The 18,495-nt window shown below is 45.1% G+C and overlaps 1 protein-coding gene across 5 annotated transcripts in view; it reads left to right on the forward strand.

Annotated features, from left to right (window-relative positions):
- FILIP1 (filamin A interacting protein 1) overlaps positions 1-18,495 on the forward strand; it is a 116,906-nt gene that overhangs the window by 81,824 nt on the left and 16,587 nt on the right. For all 5 annotated transcript variants that reach the window (XM_075414489.1, XM_075414490.1, XM_075414492.1 and 2 more), the window contains one exon: positions 15,373-18,178. In XM_075414489.1, the coding sequence (XP_075270604.1) occupies positions 15,373-18,178 (2,806 nt within the window). The remainder of the gene's footprint in view (positions 1-15,372; positions 18,179-18,495) is intronic.

Raw genomic sequence — 18,495 nt, forward strand, 5'->3', positions numbered from 1 at the left:
TTGAGCAAAAGAGGCTGAGACACTGCCAAAAGACTAAGTCTCTCCCAGTAAGCTGAGAGCAGGCACAGCTCTCCCTGTTCTCAAAATCTCGAGCTCACTCCTCCCCGTCATTTTTCCACATGAACACCTAGCACATCACAGAATCACAGAATCACAGAATGGTAGGGGTTGGAAGGGACCTCTGTGGGTCATCTAGTCCAACCCCCCTGCCGAAGCAGGGTCACCTACAGCAGGCTGCACAGGACCTTGTCCGGGCGGGTCTTGAATATCTCCAGAGAAGGAGAATCCATGACCTCTCTGGGCAGCCTGTTCCAGTGCTCCGTCACCCTCAAAGTAAACAAGTTCTTCCTCATGTTCAGATGGAACTTCCTATGCTTCAGTTTGTGCCTGTTGTCCCTTGTCCTGTCGCTGAGCACCACTGAAAAGAGTCTGGCCCCATCCTCCTGACACCCACCCTTCAGATGTTTATAAGCATTTCTAAGGTCCCCTCTCAGCCTTCTCTTCTTCAGGCTGAACAAGCCCAGCTCCCTCAGCCTTTCCTCGTAGGAGAGATGTTCCAGTTCCCTCATCATCCTCGTAGCCCTCCGCTGGACTCTCTCCAGTAGCTCCTCATCTTTCTTGAAGTGGGGAGCCCAGAACTGGACAAAGTACTCCAGATGGGGCCTCACTAGGGCAGTGTAGAGGGGGAGGAGAACCTCCCTCGACCTGCTGGCCACACTCCTCCTAATGCATCCCAGGATCCCATTGGCCTTCTTGGCCATCAGGGTACACTGCTGGCTCATGGTCAACTTGTTGTCCACCAGCACACCCAGGTCTCTCTTCGCAGATCTGTCCTCCAGCAGGTCCCCCCCAAGCCTGTACAGGTGCATGGGGTTATTCTTCCCCAAGTGCAGCACCCTGCACTTGCCCTTGTTGAACTTCATCAGGTTCCTCTGCACCCAACTCTCCAGCCTGTCCAGGTTATCAAAAGTGAATGATTTAGAAAAACAAGCGTGGAGACCAGAGGGGGTAAAGATGGTTTTAGTGGGGTGCTCTGATAAAGCACGGATACGTGAAGCAGCCAGTGATAAAAATGGCGGGTCTACAGTGGGCAGCAAAGAACCATCCTGCTATGTGCACTTCGCTGAGGTCCTGGACACCTCTGACCCTGACTCCAGAGATGCTTTGTTCAAAGGGCCACAGCCTGCTTCTATGACACTGTTGGTACTTCTGCACAAAATAATGATCGAAACACTATAAAACAGCATCTTTGACCTGGTATAATTAGCTGTGTTGACATGTCCTACTTCAGTTGTAATCACCTTTAGTTCAGGGAGTCTTGCCAGTACTGGAGATATTGATCCCTCCCAGATATCAAAAGGATACACATAATTGCTAAGAAAGCAGAAAACCAGAAGGGGGGGGGGGGACAGGGGAGGTGGAAAAAGAAAACAAAGCCAGAAAAGCTTTTGTTAAACTTTTGAATCATGCTTCCATAAATGGCAGCAGATCCTAATGTAGGGCAATTTTCATGCTGCAAAGAGAAAAAGAATTTTAAATCTAGGCAACATATTTAGAAAGATCTGGAGAGTAATAAAAGAGCCAGTGTGGGAATGCGTGTGTGTGCGTGTGTGTATGCTCACAGTTTCTTTAACAGCTGCACAGTACAACCTGCTTTAAATGAGAACAAAGGTGAACAAAGCCAGTTGTCGGTGCAGCTCACCAAATGAAGATTTTTAGTGTGCATGACATATGCCATATAAAATGTATTGCCTGAGATATAACAGCACACAGTCCAACATGACGTCTTTTTCTCAGGCTTTTCCTACAAAGTCATGATTCAAGAATTTATTGTATTTATCTTCATTATTTATTTGTGCCCAAAAGGCCCAATGGATCACGCTGTTCACCAACAAATTAAAATTAGCCTCTTCTCTCCCTCAATATTAAAAGTTTTCATGCTCTGTCAAGATGCTGCTGAACTCATTAATATCTGTTACGCTCAGAGCAGGCAACTGGCAAAGTAGAAAGTGGAGGACAGGTCTGACTTACCAAATGAGGCTGACTTACCAAAAGAAGCAAAAAAAACCCAAAAATAATGATAGAATATTTTCACTGCTTTGGGGGGTTTACAAACAAAAAAATGAAGTCTGGCAAGCTACAAAGTGTACTTTTTCATCTACGTAATTAAACACAATTTCAGGAAAAGTTTTGTTTTGCACACACAGAAGTATTTGGGCTTTTCATAACATGTCAGAGAACTTGGAGAGAGTTGCAAGTGCTGCCTTGGCTATAAATGTTACATATGTTTCTGCACTGGAGATAAAGAGCCAACAGAGAGCAGGGCAGTCTGCTGGAAAGGCTACAAAGCCCTGTTTACAGAGAATTTTATATTCAGGCAATCATTTGTTACAAGTCTCTAAGATCCACAAGAGGAATCCATCGCTGTGCAGAGTTTAGTGAATTTTTAAAGACAGCAACATATCAAAGAAATGTGTAGTCTATTAGCACATCATTAAATAGTTAAACCAATTCCACCTTTAGCTTCCCAGTTACTCTCCTCTATGGCAGACAACTGTGCCAGATGCACAGTACAATTTCTGACTTTCAGAGGTGAGTTGGAATTTCGGATTCCTGTTGATTTGCTCCCCTGCTTTTATTTCTTGGTGTTTTTCTTATCTGGTCTCACAATGTTGCAAGTGCTGCTTTGCTCAGGAACGTGTTTCTTGGACTATTTCATCCCAATGAAAGCATAAACAAAAAGATCCATGAAATTCTGGGGACCAAGTTAGATTTTCCCAGCCTTTGACGTGACTTAAAAGTCAAGGTACTCTTGAAGAATAACAACATATGGGGCACCTTTATATTTTATATATACACATAATTTGATTCCTATGCAGTAAAAGAAACATTGTAAAGGTTATAGGCCTGTTTGACAATAACTGTGACATCCTATGTGATGTCCTCTATAGCTCTGGTACTGCCATAGTGGTGGGTACCTGGAGTAGTTGGACCGGTGATGGAGAATACTTTATGAAGCCTGGTGGTGGAACAGACATATCTCAGCTAGTGCAGGCTGTGTAGCCTCACCACTACCATGCTGCGCTTGCTCTAACATGTCTTGCATCCAGTTGTCTGCTGGCTCACATCCAGACAACTTCAGTGACTATATGTCACCTTCCCTGGGCTTTTATTTCTAAGTTGCAGAGCAAGCTGAGGGATCTGGGGGAGCAGGCAGTCTGGCATAAGTCCCCCTCTGGGTATCACTGGTGGTCACAGGTGCTGCTGGTGACTACCATGAGCCAGGGTATGTGGTGTATGTCACCTTGTCTTAGTGATCTGACCTAATTTGGTTTTTTTTCAACATGAGGTTGGTCAGGCCCTGGAATAGGTTGCCCAGAGAGGTTGTGATGTCTCCATCCTTGGAGGTGTCTGGGACTTGGGTGGAGCAAGCCCTGTGCAACCTACTTTAACTGGATCTCTGCAGCGCTGAACTAGACATCTCCAAGGTCCTTTCCAACATCAGCCATTCTGTGGTTTTATGATGCAGCACCCTCCAGAGGACACCACGCTTTTCCTTGTGATTCTGCTTGCACCAGGGCGAGAGGCGGTGGCTTAGACTGGGGCAGTCTCTGTGGCAACCTCTGGGCATTCCCTTTAGCAAGTTCTTTGCCAGGCAGTGACACTGGCAATGCCCTCAGTTGCCCTCTGGTCTTCTCATGGCACATTATTGTTCTGTCTGCTGGTTTTCTGTTGTCAAATTTGTGATGAGTAGAGGTCATGCCTTGAAGTCTGTGGCATAGGCAGGAGTCTACTACACGCTGCCGCGACTGTGAGGGGTCAGACTTCATGAAACAGGTGATCTCTTCTGTCCAAGACCCCCAGTGTCCCCTCTCTTCTTCATGTCACATCTGTACAAAGCTGACTGCTACAGACTGACAGCTGCTTCCCTAATGTAAATATTAGGATCCTCTTGATGTCCCTGAAATTTCTGCTCTGAGCTGAGACCGTGAAAACACAGATGAAGGAAGATGTCACTTACAGTTCCAGCCTGGTCCAAGCACTGATCAGGGAAGAGCCAGAGCAGATATGAGTGGACACCTAGGAGGGCTGTGGGTTTGGGAGAGGTGAGGACCCTGGGACTGAACAGTGGGTGCAGCAGGACTGGGACGAGCTGTGCAATGAGCTCAGAGCCCAGAGCCGGCCGGGACAGGGTGCGCGACCAGATACCCTCCTGCAGAGCCCACAGTGGGGCAGAACCTGGCTCCCAGCTGCTGATCACAGACAAACCCATCCATCAGCAGATGCTAGCTTTGAAACTTGCTTGCAAACTTCTCTGTGCCCTTCTAGTATCAAACTGCCTCGAGGCTGAAAACCTATTGCTATCAGTTATTTTGTTCACTCAGATTGTAGATTTTTATGCAGGCAATCTAAAGGATCTAAACTCTTCTGACAATCTCCCCAAGTGCCAATATAACACCACATCATTAAATATCGATGGTGGCTATTTATTTTAGTGTTTGCCATTGTGCATGCAATTTCCTCTTTTTAAAGAATATGTCGCTCTACCAGAACAGTTATTAGGATTGCAAAGGACATGGTAAGCAGATTAAGCAGAACATTTGTCTGCTCGAAGCATGTGATCATTTGTAATTGCATAATCCAACACACGTTTTCTACAGAAACCTTTCCTCTGACACTGGAAGAATAGAAACATATCGAGATACATCAGCTTTGCACATAGGAGGCAATGATTTCTCTGTAGGACCCCAACTTCATCTTTTGGAAAGTATTTAGTAAATGAGGTAGGGGAATATAAAAAGGGAAAGAATGATTAAGGCTGGTATGTTTCCTTGGAAAACATGACTCTACCCCTGTTGAGTTTGGGTGACGGATTTCCTACATGGCGCTAGTTAAGTCATGTGAAGCTAATTTACATGGGTAGTGAATGTTTTTCACTTTACAACTAATTCTTATTTTGGGGAGCTTGTTGGAGATTTGGGCTCTGACGTGCAGGACTCTGGAGTATCCACTCCAGCGCTGGAGGGAAACGGGGCTCTGGTCCGGGCACACACAGCACCCACCCTGCAGCGCTCGGAAAAAACACATCCTACGCACGCCGGAGCAGGTGACCACCCTAGACCCTAGTCCCTTTGCGCTTCTATTTCCCACCCAGAAATGAGCAATTCTGTTCTCAGCAGAGTCTGAAGAGTGTGTGGTAAAACTAGTCTCGAATAAAACGTATAAAATCAATCATTAAGCACCTGCTTTTCAAATGAGCACTGTCCAGCCTGTATGCTGAATGAGATGAGGGTCCTAAGGAAAAACAATGAAAGAACATGAAATCAGATAGTTTCTCAAAAATGTAAACACACACACTGGTCCATTTTTGTGGATAATAATATTTGACATTATGTACTTTCAGTGGTTTTGGATGCTGCAGGCTTCTTAAAAAAAGAGGAAGGGGAAGGGGAAGGGCAAGGGGAAGGGGAAGGGGAAAAGAAAGGGAAGAGGAAAGGGAAGAGGACGGGAAGAGTGGTTTCTAGTTCTGCTTGTAAAGACTGAAAAGGTGATCGTGGGCAATCTAGGGAATGATTAGGCAAACAGAAGGGATCTCCAAATTCTTTTATGTTGGTTTGGGAACAAAAGGGCTGATTTAGGTCTTCTTTAATGAGGGGAGGTAACAGAATGGAGCTTTTCAGACCTCATGCAGACTCTTGGTTAGCCTTGCTACTACGCATGAATTTTCAAAAACAAATATATATGTGCATTAAAGCCACAGGGGATTTTTCTTCACCTATCGATGCCTTTATCAACCGATCTTAAGATCAGCCAGCGCTTACCAACAGCAGTACTGTCACTTCCAACACCAGCAAGAGAAAAGGAACTTATTCTCGAGTCAGGGGAATGAACTGGCAGCTGCGACTGGGAAGCATCGCTTTTGCGCATCCTAGTTCAGCTCGCTGAAAGCAATTCTCCAGGCTTCCCCGAGCTCGAATTAGTATTTTTTTGTATTTTTTTAATCGTCTAAACCCCGGGGGGGGGGGGGGGGGGGGAAGCTGTCGAGAATAAACCCCGGGAAAGGGCTGCTAAAAAGAACCTCTGCCAGAAGTGAGCCACTAAACTCAGTTCAACCCTTTCCATCCCTCCTGTCCCGACGACGGGAGGTGGTGGCTCCATCGGGAGGTCACCACAGGGGGGGGAGTCCCCCCCGCGCCCCCCCAGCCCCGGCCCAGCCCCCGCAGCCGTCACCTTGCATCGCTCGAGGACCACGGCGCTTTCCCTCCGGCGGAGCAGTGGTGCGAAATTTTTCCATTTTTTTTTCCCCCCTTCGTAGCTTAAAAAAAAAAATCCTGATTATAAGGTAAGATCATTTATTTTTTATTATTGCTATTTTTAATTTGAGCGGTGCTAATTATTCTCGTACATGCGCACTTCGCTGGCGAACTGAATGCTGGAGCGGGATGGCCGGCGACCGCCCTGGGCAGCTCCGCTCCGCCCGGGCTGGACCGGGGCAAAACTGCGGTGGCTTTAACGTTTGGCTGGAGCCTTGGGAAAGTGGAGCTGGCGGGGTTGTGCTGCGGGGTTTCCTCGCCGGGAGAGAGCGTCGAGGGCTCAGGGGAAGGATAACGGCGGCTCGGAGACAGGTTTGGCAAATCTCAGCTCTCTGCGGAGCGCGGCTCCGCGCTGCTTTTTCTCACAGATGCTGTTTGCGTGCTTTCTGCTCATCCCCCCCCGCCTTCGTCTCCCCTCCTCTCCTCTGACCTGCGAAATTGGTGTGGGTATCTTAACTGGGGGGGGCTGGGAAAAAAGCATCTATGCTCTTTCGTAGCCTGAACTGGTTTGGGTCGTGTTTTGCTCTTAAAGATTTTCGGTGCTTTTATTATGTGAACAACATTGCTGGAAAGGTGGTGTGACACTGCCTCTAATCAGCGTGCTCAATTCCAAAATACCGCCTTTAATCACTCTTCAGCTGAAGTAAGGCAGTTTCAACACAAATGAACTATTTCAGCAAACCGGATTTTAATTTTTACAAAATCAGTGTTAGAAACAAAAAAGGAGGAGGAAAAATTGTTGTAGAAGACAAGCAATGTGTCCTCCTAACTAAAGAAACTGTTTTCTTTCTTTTGGTATAATCTGGGAACTGTCAGGTAGTTTTGAAGTAGCCAGATTATTAATTTGCTTTCAATGTAATTTGATACAATCACTTCTCAAAAGTTAATTCAGCAGTGAAGAATATGTGGGTTTTTTATGCTTTAATTTTGTGTAGTAGGCAGCCACAAAAATTTGTCTTTAGAGTCACTAGAACTGATAACTATTTTTTTTACTTTGTATTTGTTTTCAGAGTTGACCCTGTGAGAAACTGAACAGCGGCTCAGGAAGTTCTGTAGCAAGGTCATTCAAACATTTGTCTCTGTTCCTTGCCTTTAAAGTTCCATGCATGGAAAGGAGAAAGTAACACAGATGTGCTTTATTCTTTTTCTTGCCATGGGACCTGATCTCATTTACATCTTCCTTCTCTCAGCTGAGATGGATATGAGGGAAAGACTGAAGCTAATGATTTGAAAGTGTTACCTAATTTTGAATTGCCAAACTTGAGTGTTAGGGTTGATTGTATTCCTTCCTAGAGAGCCTAACCACCTTTTGGCCTTCTTTGATTTTAGCTGAAATTGTAATCAATGAAATTCAGCTGCTGAGTATCTCAGCCTGGCCCCAAACACAGAAGTACTCAGAAGTAGTGCGGACATGTGCAGGATTTCCCAGTGGCTGTAGAAATAATCTTTAAAATCAGCTGTTGTACATTAAACAGGAGGGGGAAAAAAAAAAAAGAGAAGAGGGAACTCCTTTGTTAAGTGAAACCACCTCTTGCTGGTTTTCATTGTCCCGGGATTCTAGCGAGCAGCCTCTCACATCACTTAATGGGCAGCAGCTTTCTAGCTACCACTAGGAAGTTGTCCAGTCTCTCTAACTCTGCATATGCAGTAGCAAACTCTTTAGGGTTGAAGTGGAAAGACAGGTTTTGCGAAGTCATTTGATTTCCCAGTGCTTCCTTGGGATTGCTGTGTGAGTGGCAGAAACGCTGTTGGCCCCTTGGGGAGGAAGCAGCCTTCATCAGCTGTCACCCAGCTCATTGTTAGAGTGACCAAGTCCTTGTTAACATGCTTGATCCCCACTTACTGGCCATCCACAAGGTTAGAGGGGCGGGGTGCTGGTGAGGGCCCTCAGTCTGTTGCCATGAGACATGCTGGGTACACTGCAGCACACTTGAAGTCTTACCAAGGTGAGCCAAGGGCTCCTGGGGTAGTAGGGGCTAACAGGGAAACATCAGTGATACACCTCAAAGGAACTGAGCGGTGCTCCTCTAAGAAGGTGACACAGCCGACAGCCCAGCTGAAGTGCCTCTACACCAATGCACACAGCATGGGCAAAAAGCAGGAGGAGTTGGAAGCCACCACGCTGCTAGAAAGCTATGACCTAGTTGCCATTACTGAAACTTGGTGGGACAAATCCCATGACTGGAGTGCAGCTATCGATGGCTACAGGCTGTTCAGAAGCGACAGGCGGGGAGGGAGGAGCGGAGGCATTGCCCTCTACATCAAGAAGCAAACAAACTTTTTGGAATTTAAATGGCAAAATAAGGTAGTACGGGAGCAGTACGTCTGAGACAGCTTTGTGCTGGAGCAGCAATGAGGAGCTCTGTGGACCTCCAGGCTGCGTACAAACTCAGTTAAAAGGTCCTCCAGAGACCTCGCCTGCTTCCCTCCTTCCCATTCTCTTCCTCTACCTGCTGTTTCTCCTGCTACTCCTGTCTTGATAGCAGGGAAAATAGCTCTCCACTTCTCTCTAGATTGCCCTCCGCATTAGCCCCACATTAAACACTGGGAGACGCCTTGGGAAGCTTGGCTTAGTCTGTTAGCAAAGCAGGGAGCTAGATCAGGCCAACGCAGCTGAAATGTGGTGCCAAAATGTTCGCACGTACACAGACTGCAGGGGCAGCTCATGTCCTTTCAGGTCATCCTCTGGCTTACCAGGGTTTCCTCGTGTAGGTGAGTGCCCATTTATGTGCTAGAGGTGGAAGAGGTCGTGCGAGCATTCGTGAATTTTTCTCTTCTTGATGGAAGTACAAATGGGAAAGGCAGTGCAAACACTGGTATAATTTGCAGTAAATGTTTTGGGGGGTTTTCACTTTTGCATGCTCTGTTTAAAGCATTCTGAAGTGAATGCTTTTTTTCAGGGGAAAGGTGGGTTTTTGGAAATCACTACGCATCTTTCCTCTGATAACTGAAACTTCTTCATATTTTCTTAAAATATTGTAAGCCACTTTGGAGAACGGCTTCTCATATCAGCTGTCAGTGCTGCGCATGGTTTTTATAGTTCCCAGTTTTCTACGTTTATTGTATTTTAAAAGTAGTCATGAAGTTTGTGAACCTTCAGAAGGCAAGAAAATGTCTACTGGCCACTATTTGCAATTCCTTTTGAAAATGTAGGCAAGAACTAATTCTTGATTTTAGCTGTGGTCTTGGTGCTGCTACTACTCTTACCATTTACAAATAAAATAAATCCCATCTAAAATCCAGTAATGCCCATCGGAGCTCTTCTGGTATGAAACTATTGCAATGACTTTCAAAACATGAAAACGTTATTCTCCAGCTGTAAGTTATAATTCATGCTGAAGTCTCGCCCTGGTCTGCGAAGCGATGCTGTGAAAATGGTACCGTGGGGATCCTCCTGTGCATCTCACTGACTGAACTTGACATATGCAGGAATAAAACAGGAAGAACAGTGTATGTGGTTAAGTGAAGTTTGTAGCTTTATGGATTCAATGAATTGATCAGCCTTAAAGAGAATGTTAAAGCACCTTGATGGCTAATTAGCAGAGTTAATCCAGCGCAGACCCCCGGCCTTTCACATTGGAAGGAGGAGGTACAGCCATCTGCGTCCTCTGTCACTTCAGGGCAGAGACTGGAGCCCTGCCTGTGTTAGACACCTTTTCCCAATTTACCCAACGTGCTGTTTTCCAAACTGTCTCTACACTGTAAACCACAAGTGTGTCTTACAAATAGAATCATAGAATGGTTACATTGACACAATAACCGGACTCTCTGGCAGCTGCACGTAGCTGATGGGGAAAACCAGTATGGGATTGGCCAGACTTGCTCTGAGGAAAAATTGCGATCCGAACCTGAAGGAGTGATACGCCCCAGCCTGAGCAAAGCAGTCAGGACTGGTAGGACACAGCACAGGAATATAACCATAATAAAAGAACTGAAGGCCAAGTGCCAGGCCCTGCACTTGGGTCACAACAACCCCATGCAACGCTGCAGGCTTGGGGAGGAGTGGCTGGAAAGCTGCCCGGCAGAAAAGGACTTTGGGGGTGTTGGTTGACAGCCGGCTGACCATGAGCCAGCAGTGTGCCCAGGTGGCCAAGAAGGCCAACGACATCCTGGCTTGTATCAGGAACAGTGTGGCCAGCAGGAGTAGGGAGGTGATCGTGCCCCTGTACTCGGCACTGGTGAGGCCGCACCTCGAGTACTGTGTTCAGCTTTGGGCCCCTCGCTGCAAGAAGGACACTGAGTTGCTGGACCATGTCCAGAGAAGGGCAAGGAGGCTGGTGAGGGGTCTGGAGAACAAGTCTTATGAGGAGTGGCTGAGGGAGCTGGGGTTGTTTAGTCTGGAGAAGAGGAGGCTGAGGGGAGACCTTATTGCTCTCTACAACTACCTGAAAGAAGGCTGTAGTGAGGCAGGTGTTGGTCTCTTCTCCCAAGCAGCTAGTGATAGGACGAGTGGAAATGGCCTCAAGTTACATCAGGGGAGGTTCAAACTGGATATTAGGAAAAATTTCTTCACTGAACAAGTTGTCAAGCTTTGGAACAGGCTGCCCAGGGAAGTGATTGAGGCACCATCCCTGGAGGTATTTAAAAGACAAGCACATGTGGTGCTTAGGGACATGGTTTAGTGGTGGACTTCGCAGTGTTAGGTTTACAGTTGGACTTGATCTTAAAGGTCTTTTCCATCCTAAATGATTCTGTGATTCTATGAAGCTCCATCCCTGGAGGGATAGAGTTCCGCAGCTATCAGCATTCCATTGTGCTTCTGGTGATCAGTCTGAAGCTTGGAGGAGGAAAGGGGAAGCAGAAAGACCCTGTGCAATAAAATGCTTCAGCACCAAAGAAACGAACACAGTGAGGGCTTGGCTACTGCCCATCCACTCCCACCTTCCTCCTTGCTGGCTGCTGCCAGCCCACCATTCATAAAGGAGGTTAAAACTAAGTCCTTAGTTGCTCTTTCTCCACTCTGGTGTCTGCCCACTCTGCAAGCTGAGATTGGTTGTTGAAGGTCTTCACGTTCCTATCTCCCCGGCATTGCTGCCCACAGACCTCCCTCCTGCTGCCCTAGCGCTGCCCGGTGCTAATGCTGCAGTCTGCGGAGGGGTGCAGGAGACGCAGCTCCCCGATGCAGTGGGGACCATGCGAGGTTGCATCAGTAGCTTTTGTAGGCCAGTGTCCTGCCCTGTGCCAGTCAGAGGCATCTTCCTTTGTGGTATAAAATCGGGGAACAGCATTGTCCTGGGGTGTTTGTTTTTACCTGAGGCAGTTAGCACTTTGCACGTATTCATACGTGAGGGTTTGCTATTTTATTTATCCAATTTACTGTAAATGGGAAGTGTGATCATCTTGAACACTGGCTAGCTGAAGGGCTCCCGTTCTTCAAATACTGTGGGGAGGACAGATAGGGAGCAGAGGGAGAGAATACCTGGACCCTCATGGCAGCAGAAGACCGTGTATTCAGGGAATGACTAGCACTGCATGTTTTGACATGATACGTGTGGTAACCTGTGGGGAGAAGAGGTGCTGCACAGTCCTCAGTGGTGCTTTCCACCGATGAGCAAGCAGTACAGTACCCCTCTCCACAAGGAACCTGAGCAGGTCTGCCTGCTTCCCCACTGCGGTCTGGATGCTGAGCCCCTGAGACTCTTACTGATGAATGCAGATTATCCAATTTTATTCAAATATTTCTCCCCATCTCTAAAAAACCCATAGTGAGACAGCAAATGCAGGGATGGGACTGGAGGTACCAAACTGTTGGCTTGTCAGTGTTTTGGCTGTATCTAGCCCCATGTTTTATTATTATGGGTCCTCCCCTCTCCCTCTCCTCTCCCTCCCCTCTCCCTCTCCTCATTTTGACCTCTTGACAATCCAGAGTGCAGCTGCTCTGCATAACACCCCGAAGATACATGTGCTCTGAGTCTCTGAGATGCTTTCAGTGTTGCGTCGGAGCCCATGCAGGTCTATGTTACTTAGCAAACATTAGCAGCGGCAGTCAGATGAGAAGCCTGATAATAAATCAGTTGGAAGGATCAACAGAGGACAACATCACTTTAATTTCACTTTAACCACTGAGGTATGAGAGTTGTACAAGGATGGAAAAGCAGGAGCAAGCATAAACTCAGCTTTACTTTAGTGTTTAGAAGTAACACTGAAAAGGTGTAGGTTTTGTTTATTACTTTGGCATCTGGACAGATCTGGATGCTGCTTTCCCACCCATCCCTCACAGAAAGAGATTTTAGAAGCTGTTTCCCTGGACATGGAAAACAGAAGTATTGTCAACTATCTTCTGTGAAAGTTCACTTGTCAAATCTTAGGCAGTCTAGTTTCACCGTATAAAAGCTGCAGCAGGATAAAGTGCTGCACGGTGTTTCCTACCTTGTTCAGCATAGAGAAGTGAGCAAACTCACCTCCACGTATTGGCATAGGTACAGTGCTTTATTTTTGCTTTTCCAAGAGGGCCCAGGCCAGTTATTCCCCACTGCTAACTCTCCTGCTAGGTACAGCAAGGCAGTGACAGTGCTAATGTGCTTTCTTCTCCTGTTGCTCAGTCTCATCCCTGACATTTCTTTCTAGTTTAGCACATATTTGGGTTTTTTTACTGGCTTTCTCGGCAGTATTCCCCGGTAGTCACTCAGGTAATCGTCAGGCCAAGTGGGGCCAGTGAATTGTTTTGCACTCTGCTTAGCAGCCTGGCTGGCGTGTACCACCTGCAGCAACTACTGGGTGAAAATCACGTGTGCCCTGTATGAACAGCCTAGGAGTTCAAAATCGTAGGCAGTTTTCTGAGCATCTCTCGACAGACTTTCAAGTGGCAAGACTGTTAAAAAAACCCCAAATGCTGTCTGTTTTTTGAATTTATAGAGGTCACTTTAAAATTTTCCTGTGGGACAAGGGAGGCTGGAAACCTTCTCTGTTTTGAAGATCTCATATTCTTGTATATATGTTCATGACTTTGGGAGATGGGGCATTTAGAGCACCACCAGGTTAGGGCACACTGTTCTGTCGCAGCAAATAATATTTTGTGGAAGGATGCATATTATTTCTTTAAAATTGTAGCCTGGGAGAGATGAGGGAGAGTTCTTGCCAGAAACTTTTACATGAAGCAGTGTGATAGAGCAACCAGGGAATATATTGCATGCTAATAAAGTTCCTTCTTCAGTGTGAAAAGTGCATGCTTTGTGAGTGGCAGCGGGTCTTGTTTTAGCTTTTGACATTCTAACTTGACCCATTATGAGGCATCCACCAGCATGCCTTTTCAGTCCTTTCCAAAGAGCTGCCAAAACTAAGGAGATTTTTTTGAGAATAATCTGTGACCCAGCAAAGTTGGCTGTAAGTTTTGTTTGTTTTTCTTTCTCCCACTGGTTCCTACTATTCTCTTACTCCCACATCCTATTTGACTCTTGTTTTCAAATTCATTCTTCAGCCTTCTCCTTCCCTACCTACTGCATCCTGTGTGCTGCTTTCCGACTTCCTTCTCTTTTCTTATAGCTTTTCCTTCCAGTTCTTGTTCGTTCTGGCCCCCGAGGAACGAGGAGTGAAACATTAACAGTTGCAGGAGGCCCAAGTTAATATGGCTGTTTTTATGAGTTTAGAGTTCAGGTGAGGACTCTGGGAGACATCCTTTGTGTATGACGTTGTGCCCCAGAGCAGTCTGCACCACTTCCACTGCTGGGGCAGCTCAGAGGAATGTATATCTGTGCTTCACCCAGTACCACCTACAGTCCAGCATTTAAGATAAAAATACTGATAAAAGTCGATCTCCAATAAGATATGGATGTTCCAGTTATTGCAAGTTAGTTAACAGGTGGTAAATTGCTCTGCTACTATCACTTCACCATGTGTCTCAGTTGCAGAGAAGTTGAAAGGCATCAGACATAGGGTAAGCAAAGCAAGTGTGTTTGAATCATCACACGTGTCTTGATATGGCATATGGAAGTTGCAGTTACTTTGACAGTGGCTTGAAAAATATGTCATTTCATAGTAAATTCGGAGTGCATACCTGTGTGTTCTTTTCGAAGTCGTATTGCCACTTTTACAATAAGGCTGTTAGCTTACTAGGGGATATATGCCTGCACCTCTTTGTGAGTTGAAGATCACCATCCTCATAAATCTGTGCTTACAGTATGTGGAGGCAATTCCTGTGCTGATGTCAACGTATCCTGGATAGAAATCACAGATATAAAACACTTATATTGGTTATAATTTCTCCATTCAAATGTTGCATGGGTAAGGCTGAAAAATTTAGGTCTTTGTTATTTCTCTGAGGATACACCTAATATGTCTATCGTGAGCTTTTATTATATTGTCTGAAAATACATCTTTGCAGACTATATAAAGAGCATTTTTTCAGTCAGCTGAGGTTAGCTGCAGCCAAAAGTTTGACTAGTCTGACCCTTGCAGTCCAAAGGGACCAAAATCTACTTTTGTAAATGGAAGCATGCCTGGAAGAACAAACATTTTAACGTAATAGTCACTGTGCTGGCAAATTTATGTTCCTGCTAATTTCTTATGCCTGTGATGCCCAGATGATTATCGGTTGTGTGCTAATGTAATCTTCTGTCCTGCTGGTTTATTTATAACCAGGATTGATCCATTTATATATGGCTGCATATAGCAATTAGTTTTCACTTTTTACATCTTATTTTACACATTTTTTTCTGTATGCGAGGCATAAGGTGGAATCTGCCTTGTAAAACAAGTTTGGTATAAATGGGTTGGTGAGATATACCTGTCCTTTTGGAATATTATATACTTTTACCAACAGCACTCTAACAGAGAAATAAATGTAAAGGATTTAAAGCTTGATGTATTTGTTACCTATACATGTATAAAATTTCACTGCTTTTCAGATTTCTAGATGATTTTATATAGTTTTCAGTTAAATACTGTAATTTAAAATATTTGATTCAGGAATGTAACTGTAGTAGGTAGTTATTTCTTGAAAGACTACCTAGGTTATTAATGAATAAAAAAGGTAAAATGAAGGTGATTTAAAAAAATGGAGAGATACACCAATATACATGTATATATTTTAGTTTAATGCTTCTCTTCTAACTTGTTTCAGGTTGAAGAAACTTCTTGAGCAGGAGAAGATCTATCAAGCTCGGAAGGAGAAGGAACATACAAAGAGACTCAATAAACTAAGAGAAGAACTAGTCAAGCTCAAATCATTTGCACTCATGCTGGTGGATGAAAGACAAATGCATATTGAAAAACTCGGTCAACAAAGCCAGAAAATACAGGACTTAAACCAAAAACTAAAGGAAGAAGAAGAAAAGCTTAAAATCATTAGTGCAAAAACAAAAGAAGATGGACAAAAATTGATGAAGTTAGAGGCAGAACTTGAACTCAAAACATCATCATTTTCTCAAGAACATGAGGAGATGACTGCTAAACTGGCTAATCAAGAGTCACATAATAGACAGCTAAGGCTTAAGCTAGTGGGGTTGACTCGCAGAATAGAGGAGCTAGAAGAAACTAACAAAAATCTTCAAAAAGCTGAAGAGGAACTTCAAGAACTAAGAGATAAAATTGCAAAAGGGGAATGTGGAAACTCTAGCTTAATGGCAGAAGTGGAAAACCTCCGCAAGCGTGTGCTTGAAATGGAAGGGAAAGACGAAGAGATTACAAAAACTGAATCCCAGTGTAAAGAGCTGAAAAATAAACTGCAAGAGGAAGAGCACCATAGCAAAGAGTTGAAACTTGAAGTGGAAAAATTGCAGAAAAGAATGTCAGAACTAGAGAAGCTGGAAGAGGCTTTCAGTAAAAGTAAGTCTGAATGCACCCAGCTGCACTTAAACTTGGAGAAAGAAAAGAATTTGACTAAGGATTTGATAAATGAGTTGGAATTGGTGAAGACTCGAGTGAAAGACCTTGAGGCATCAGAAAGCAAGTTGGAAAAGGCTGAAATAAGCTTAAAAGATGACCTTACAAAGCTGAAGTCATTTACTGTAATGTTGGTTGATGAACGAAAAAATATGATGGAAAAAATAAAACAGGAGGAAAAAAAAGTTGAGGGTCTAAACAAGAATTTTAAAGTTGAACAAGGGAAAGTTATGGATGTAACGGAAAAACTGATAGAAGAGAGTAAGAAATTTTTGAAACTGAAATCTGAAATGGAGGAAAAGGTGTCTAGTTTGACAAAGGAAAGGGATGAGTTAATTGGCAAACTGAGAAGTGAAGAAGAAAAATCCTCTGAACTAAGCTATAGAGTTGATCTGTTAAAGAAAAGAATTGATGGTATGGAGGAAGTAGAAAGAGAAATTACAAGAGGTCGAGCCAGGAAAGGACCAGAGCATGGTTGTCATGAGGACAACAAGATTAAAGAACTTACCGTTGAAATTGAAAGACTGAAAAAACGTCTCAAACAATTGGAAGTGGTTGAAGGAGATTTGATGAAGACAGAAGATGAATATGATCAGCTAGAGCAGAAATTTCGGACTGAGCAAGATAAAGCTAACTTTCTTTCTCAACAGCTGGAGGAGATGAAGCTCCAGATTGCCAAAACAAAAGCGATAGAAAAAGGTGAAGCAGTGAGCCAGGAGGCAGAGTTGAGGCACAGATTTCGTCTGGAAGAGGCCAAAAGCAGAGATTTGAAAGCAGAAGTTCAAGCTCTTAAGGAAAAAATTCATGAGCTGATGAACAAAGAAGACCAGCTTTCTCAGCTCCAAGTTGATTATTCGGTTCTGCAGCAAAGGTTTATGGAAGAAGAAAATAAAAACAAGAGCATGGGGCAGGAAGTTCTGAACCTAACAAGAGAGCTGGAGCTTTCTAAGCGTTACAGCCGTGCTCTGAGGCCCAGCATAAATGGACGAAGAATGGTCGATGTTCCCGTGACTTCCACCGGCGTGCAAACAGATGCTGTAAGCAATGAAGCAGCAGAAGAAGAAACTCCAGCAGTGTTTATAAGGAAATCCTTCCAGGAGGAGAATCACATCATGAGCAATCTGCGACAGGTGGGTCTGAAAAAACCCATGGAGCGTTCTTCAGTGCTCGAGAGATATCCTCCAGCGGCGAATGAACTTGCAATGAGGAAATCTTGGATACCGTGGATGAGAAAGAGGGAAACTGGGGCTCAGGCAACTCCTGATAAAGGAGCCCGAACCCACAGTAGTCCAGCACATCCTGGGGAGGTTGTCCTTTCACCAAAGCAGGGTCAACCTCTTCATATTCGGGTGACACCAGACCATGAGAACAGCACAGCTACTTTGGAGATAACCAGTCCAACCTCAGAGGAATTTTTTTCAAGTACCACTGTCATCCCTACTTTGGGAAATCAGAAGCCACGAATAACCATCATTCCCTCTCCAAACGTTATGCCCCAAAAAGGGAAAGGCAGTGAAAGTCCCATGGGCCCAGATCGTTCTATGTCTCCCGTCACTATAACAACATTCTCCAGGGAAAAGTCCCCAGAGGGAGGGAGAGCACCCTTCGCCGACAGGCCTGCGTCACCCATTCAGATTATGACAGTATCAACGTCCGCAGCACCGGCAGAAATCTCTGTCTCTCCGCAGTCACAAGATATGACCATGGGAAGGGCTGTCTTCAAAGTAACGCCAGAAAAACAAACTGTCCCGACTCCAATCCGCAAGTACAATGCCAACGCCAACATTATTACGACAGAAGACAACAAAATCCACATCCACTTAGGTTCCCAGTTTAAACGCGCTCCCAGTGCCGCACCTGATGGTGTGAGTCCTGTGATAACGGTCCGACCGGTGAACATAGCGGCAGAGAAAGATGTTGTGACTGGTACCGTCCTTCGGTCGCCCCGGAACAACCTCTCCTCGCGACCTGCAGCAAGCAAAGTGACAAGTACTATCACTATAACGCCTGTTACAACGTCTTCCACACGAGGAACACAATCAGTGGTAAGCAGCATGGTCTCGTGACGTGGTCTTTATGGTGAGGAGAAGGGAAACCATAGTTTGGGTTTGAGACACTGGAAAGAATGCGTGGGGTGGGGAGAAACTCTTGACTTCCCTACATCTGTTTCAGATACGAGCTTAACTATAAAAATTAGAATTTGCCTGATTCGAGTCTTTTTGTACCAGTGTTGGGTGCTGGTGTACTTTTGGCATTATCTCCCAAAGGAGTAACTTTCAAAGCAATTCCGTGCAAAGTTCCTTTGAAGTTATTTTCGGAAAGGCGGTCCTATAAAATTACAAGTGAGAGACAGAGAGGGACA

This window comes from Opisthocomus hoazin, chromosome 2, assembly GCF_030867145.1.
Source record: "Opisthocomus hoazin isolate bOpiHoa1 chromosome 2, bOpiHoa1.hap1, whole genome shotgun sequence".
NCBI lineage: Eukaryota > Metazoa > Chordata > Aves > Opisthocomiformes > Opisthocomidae > Opisthocomus > Opisthocomus hoazin.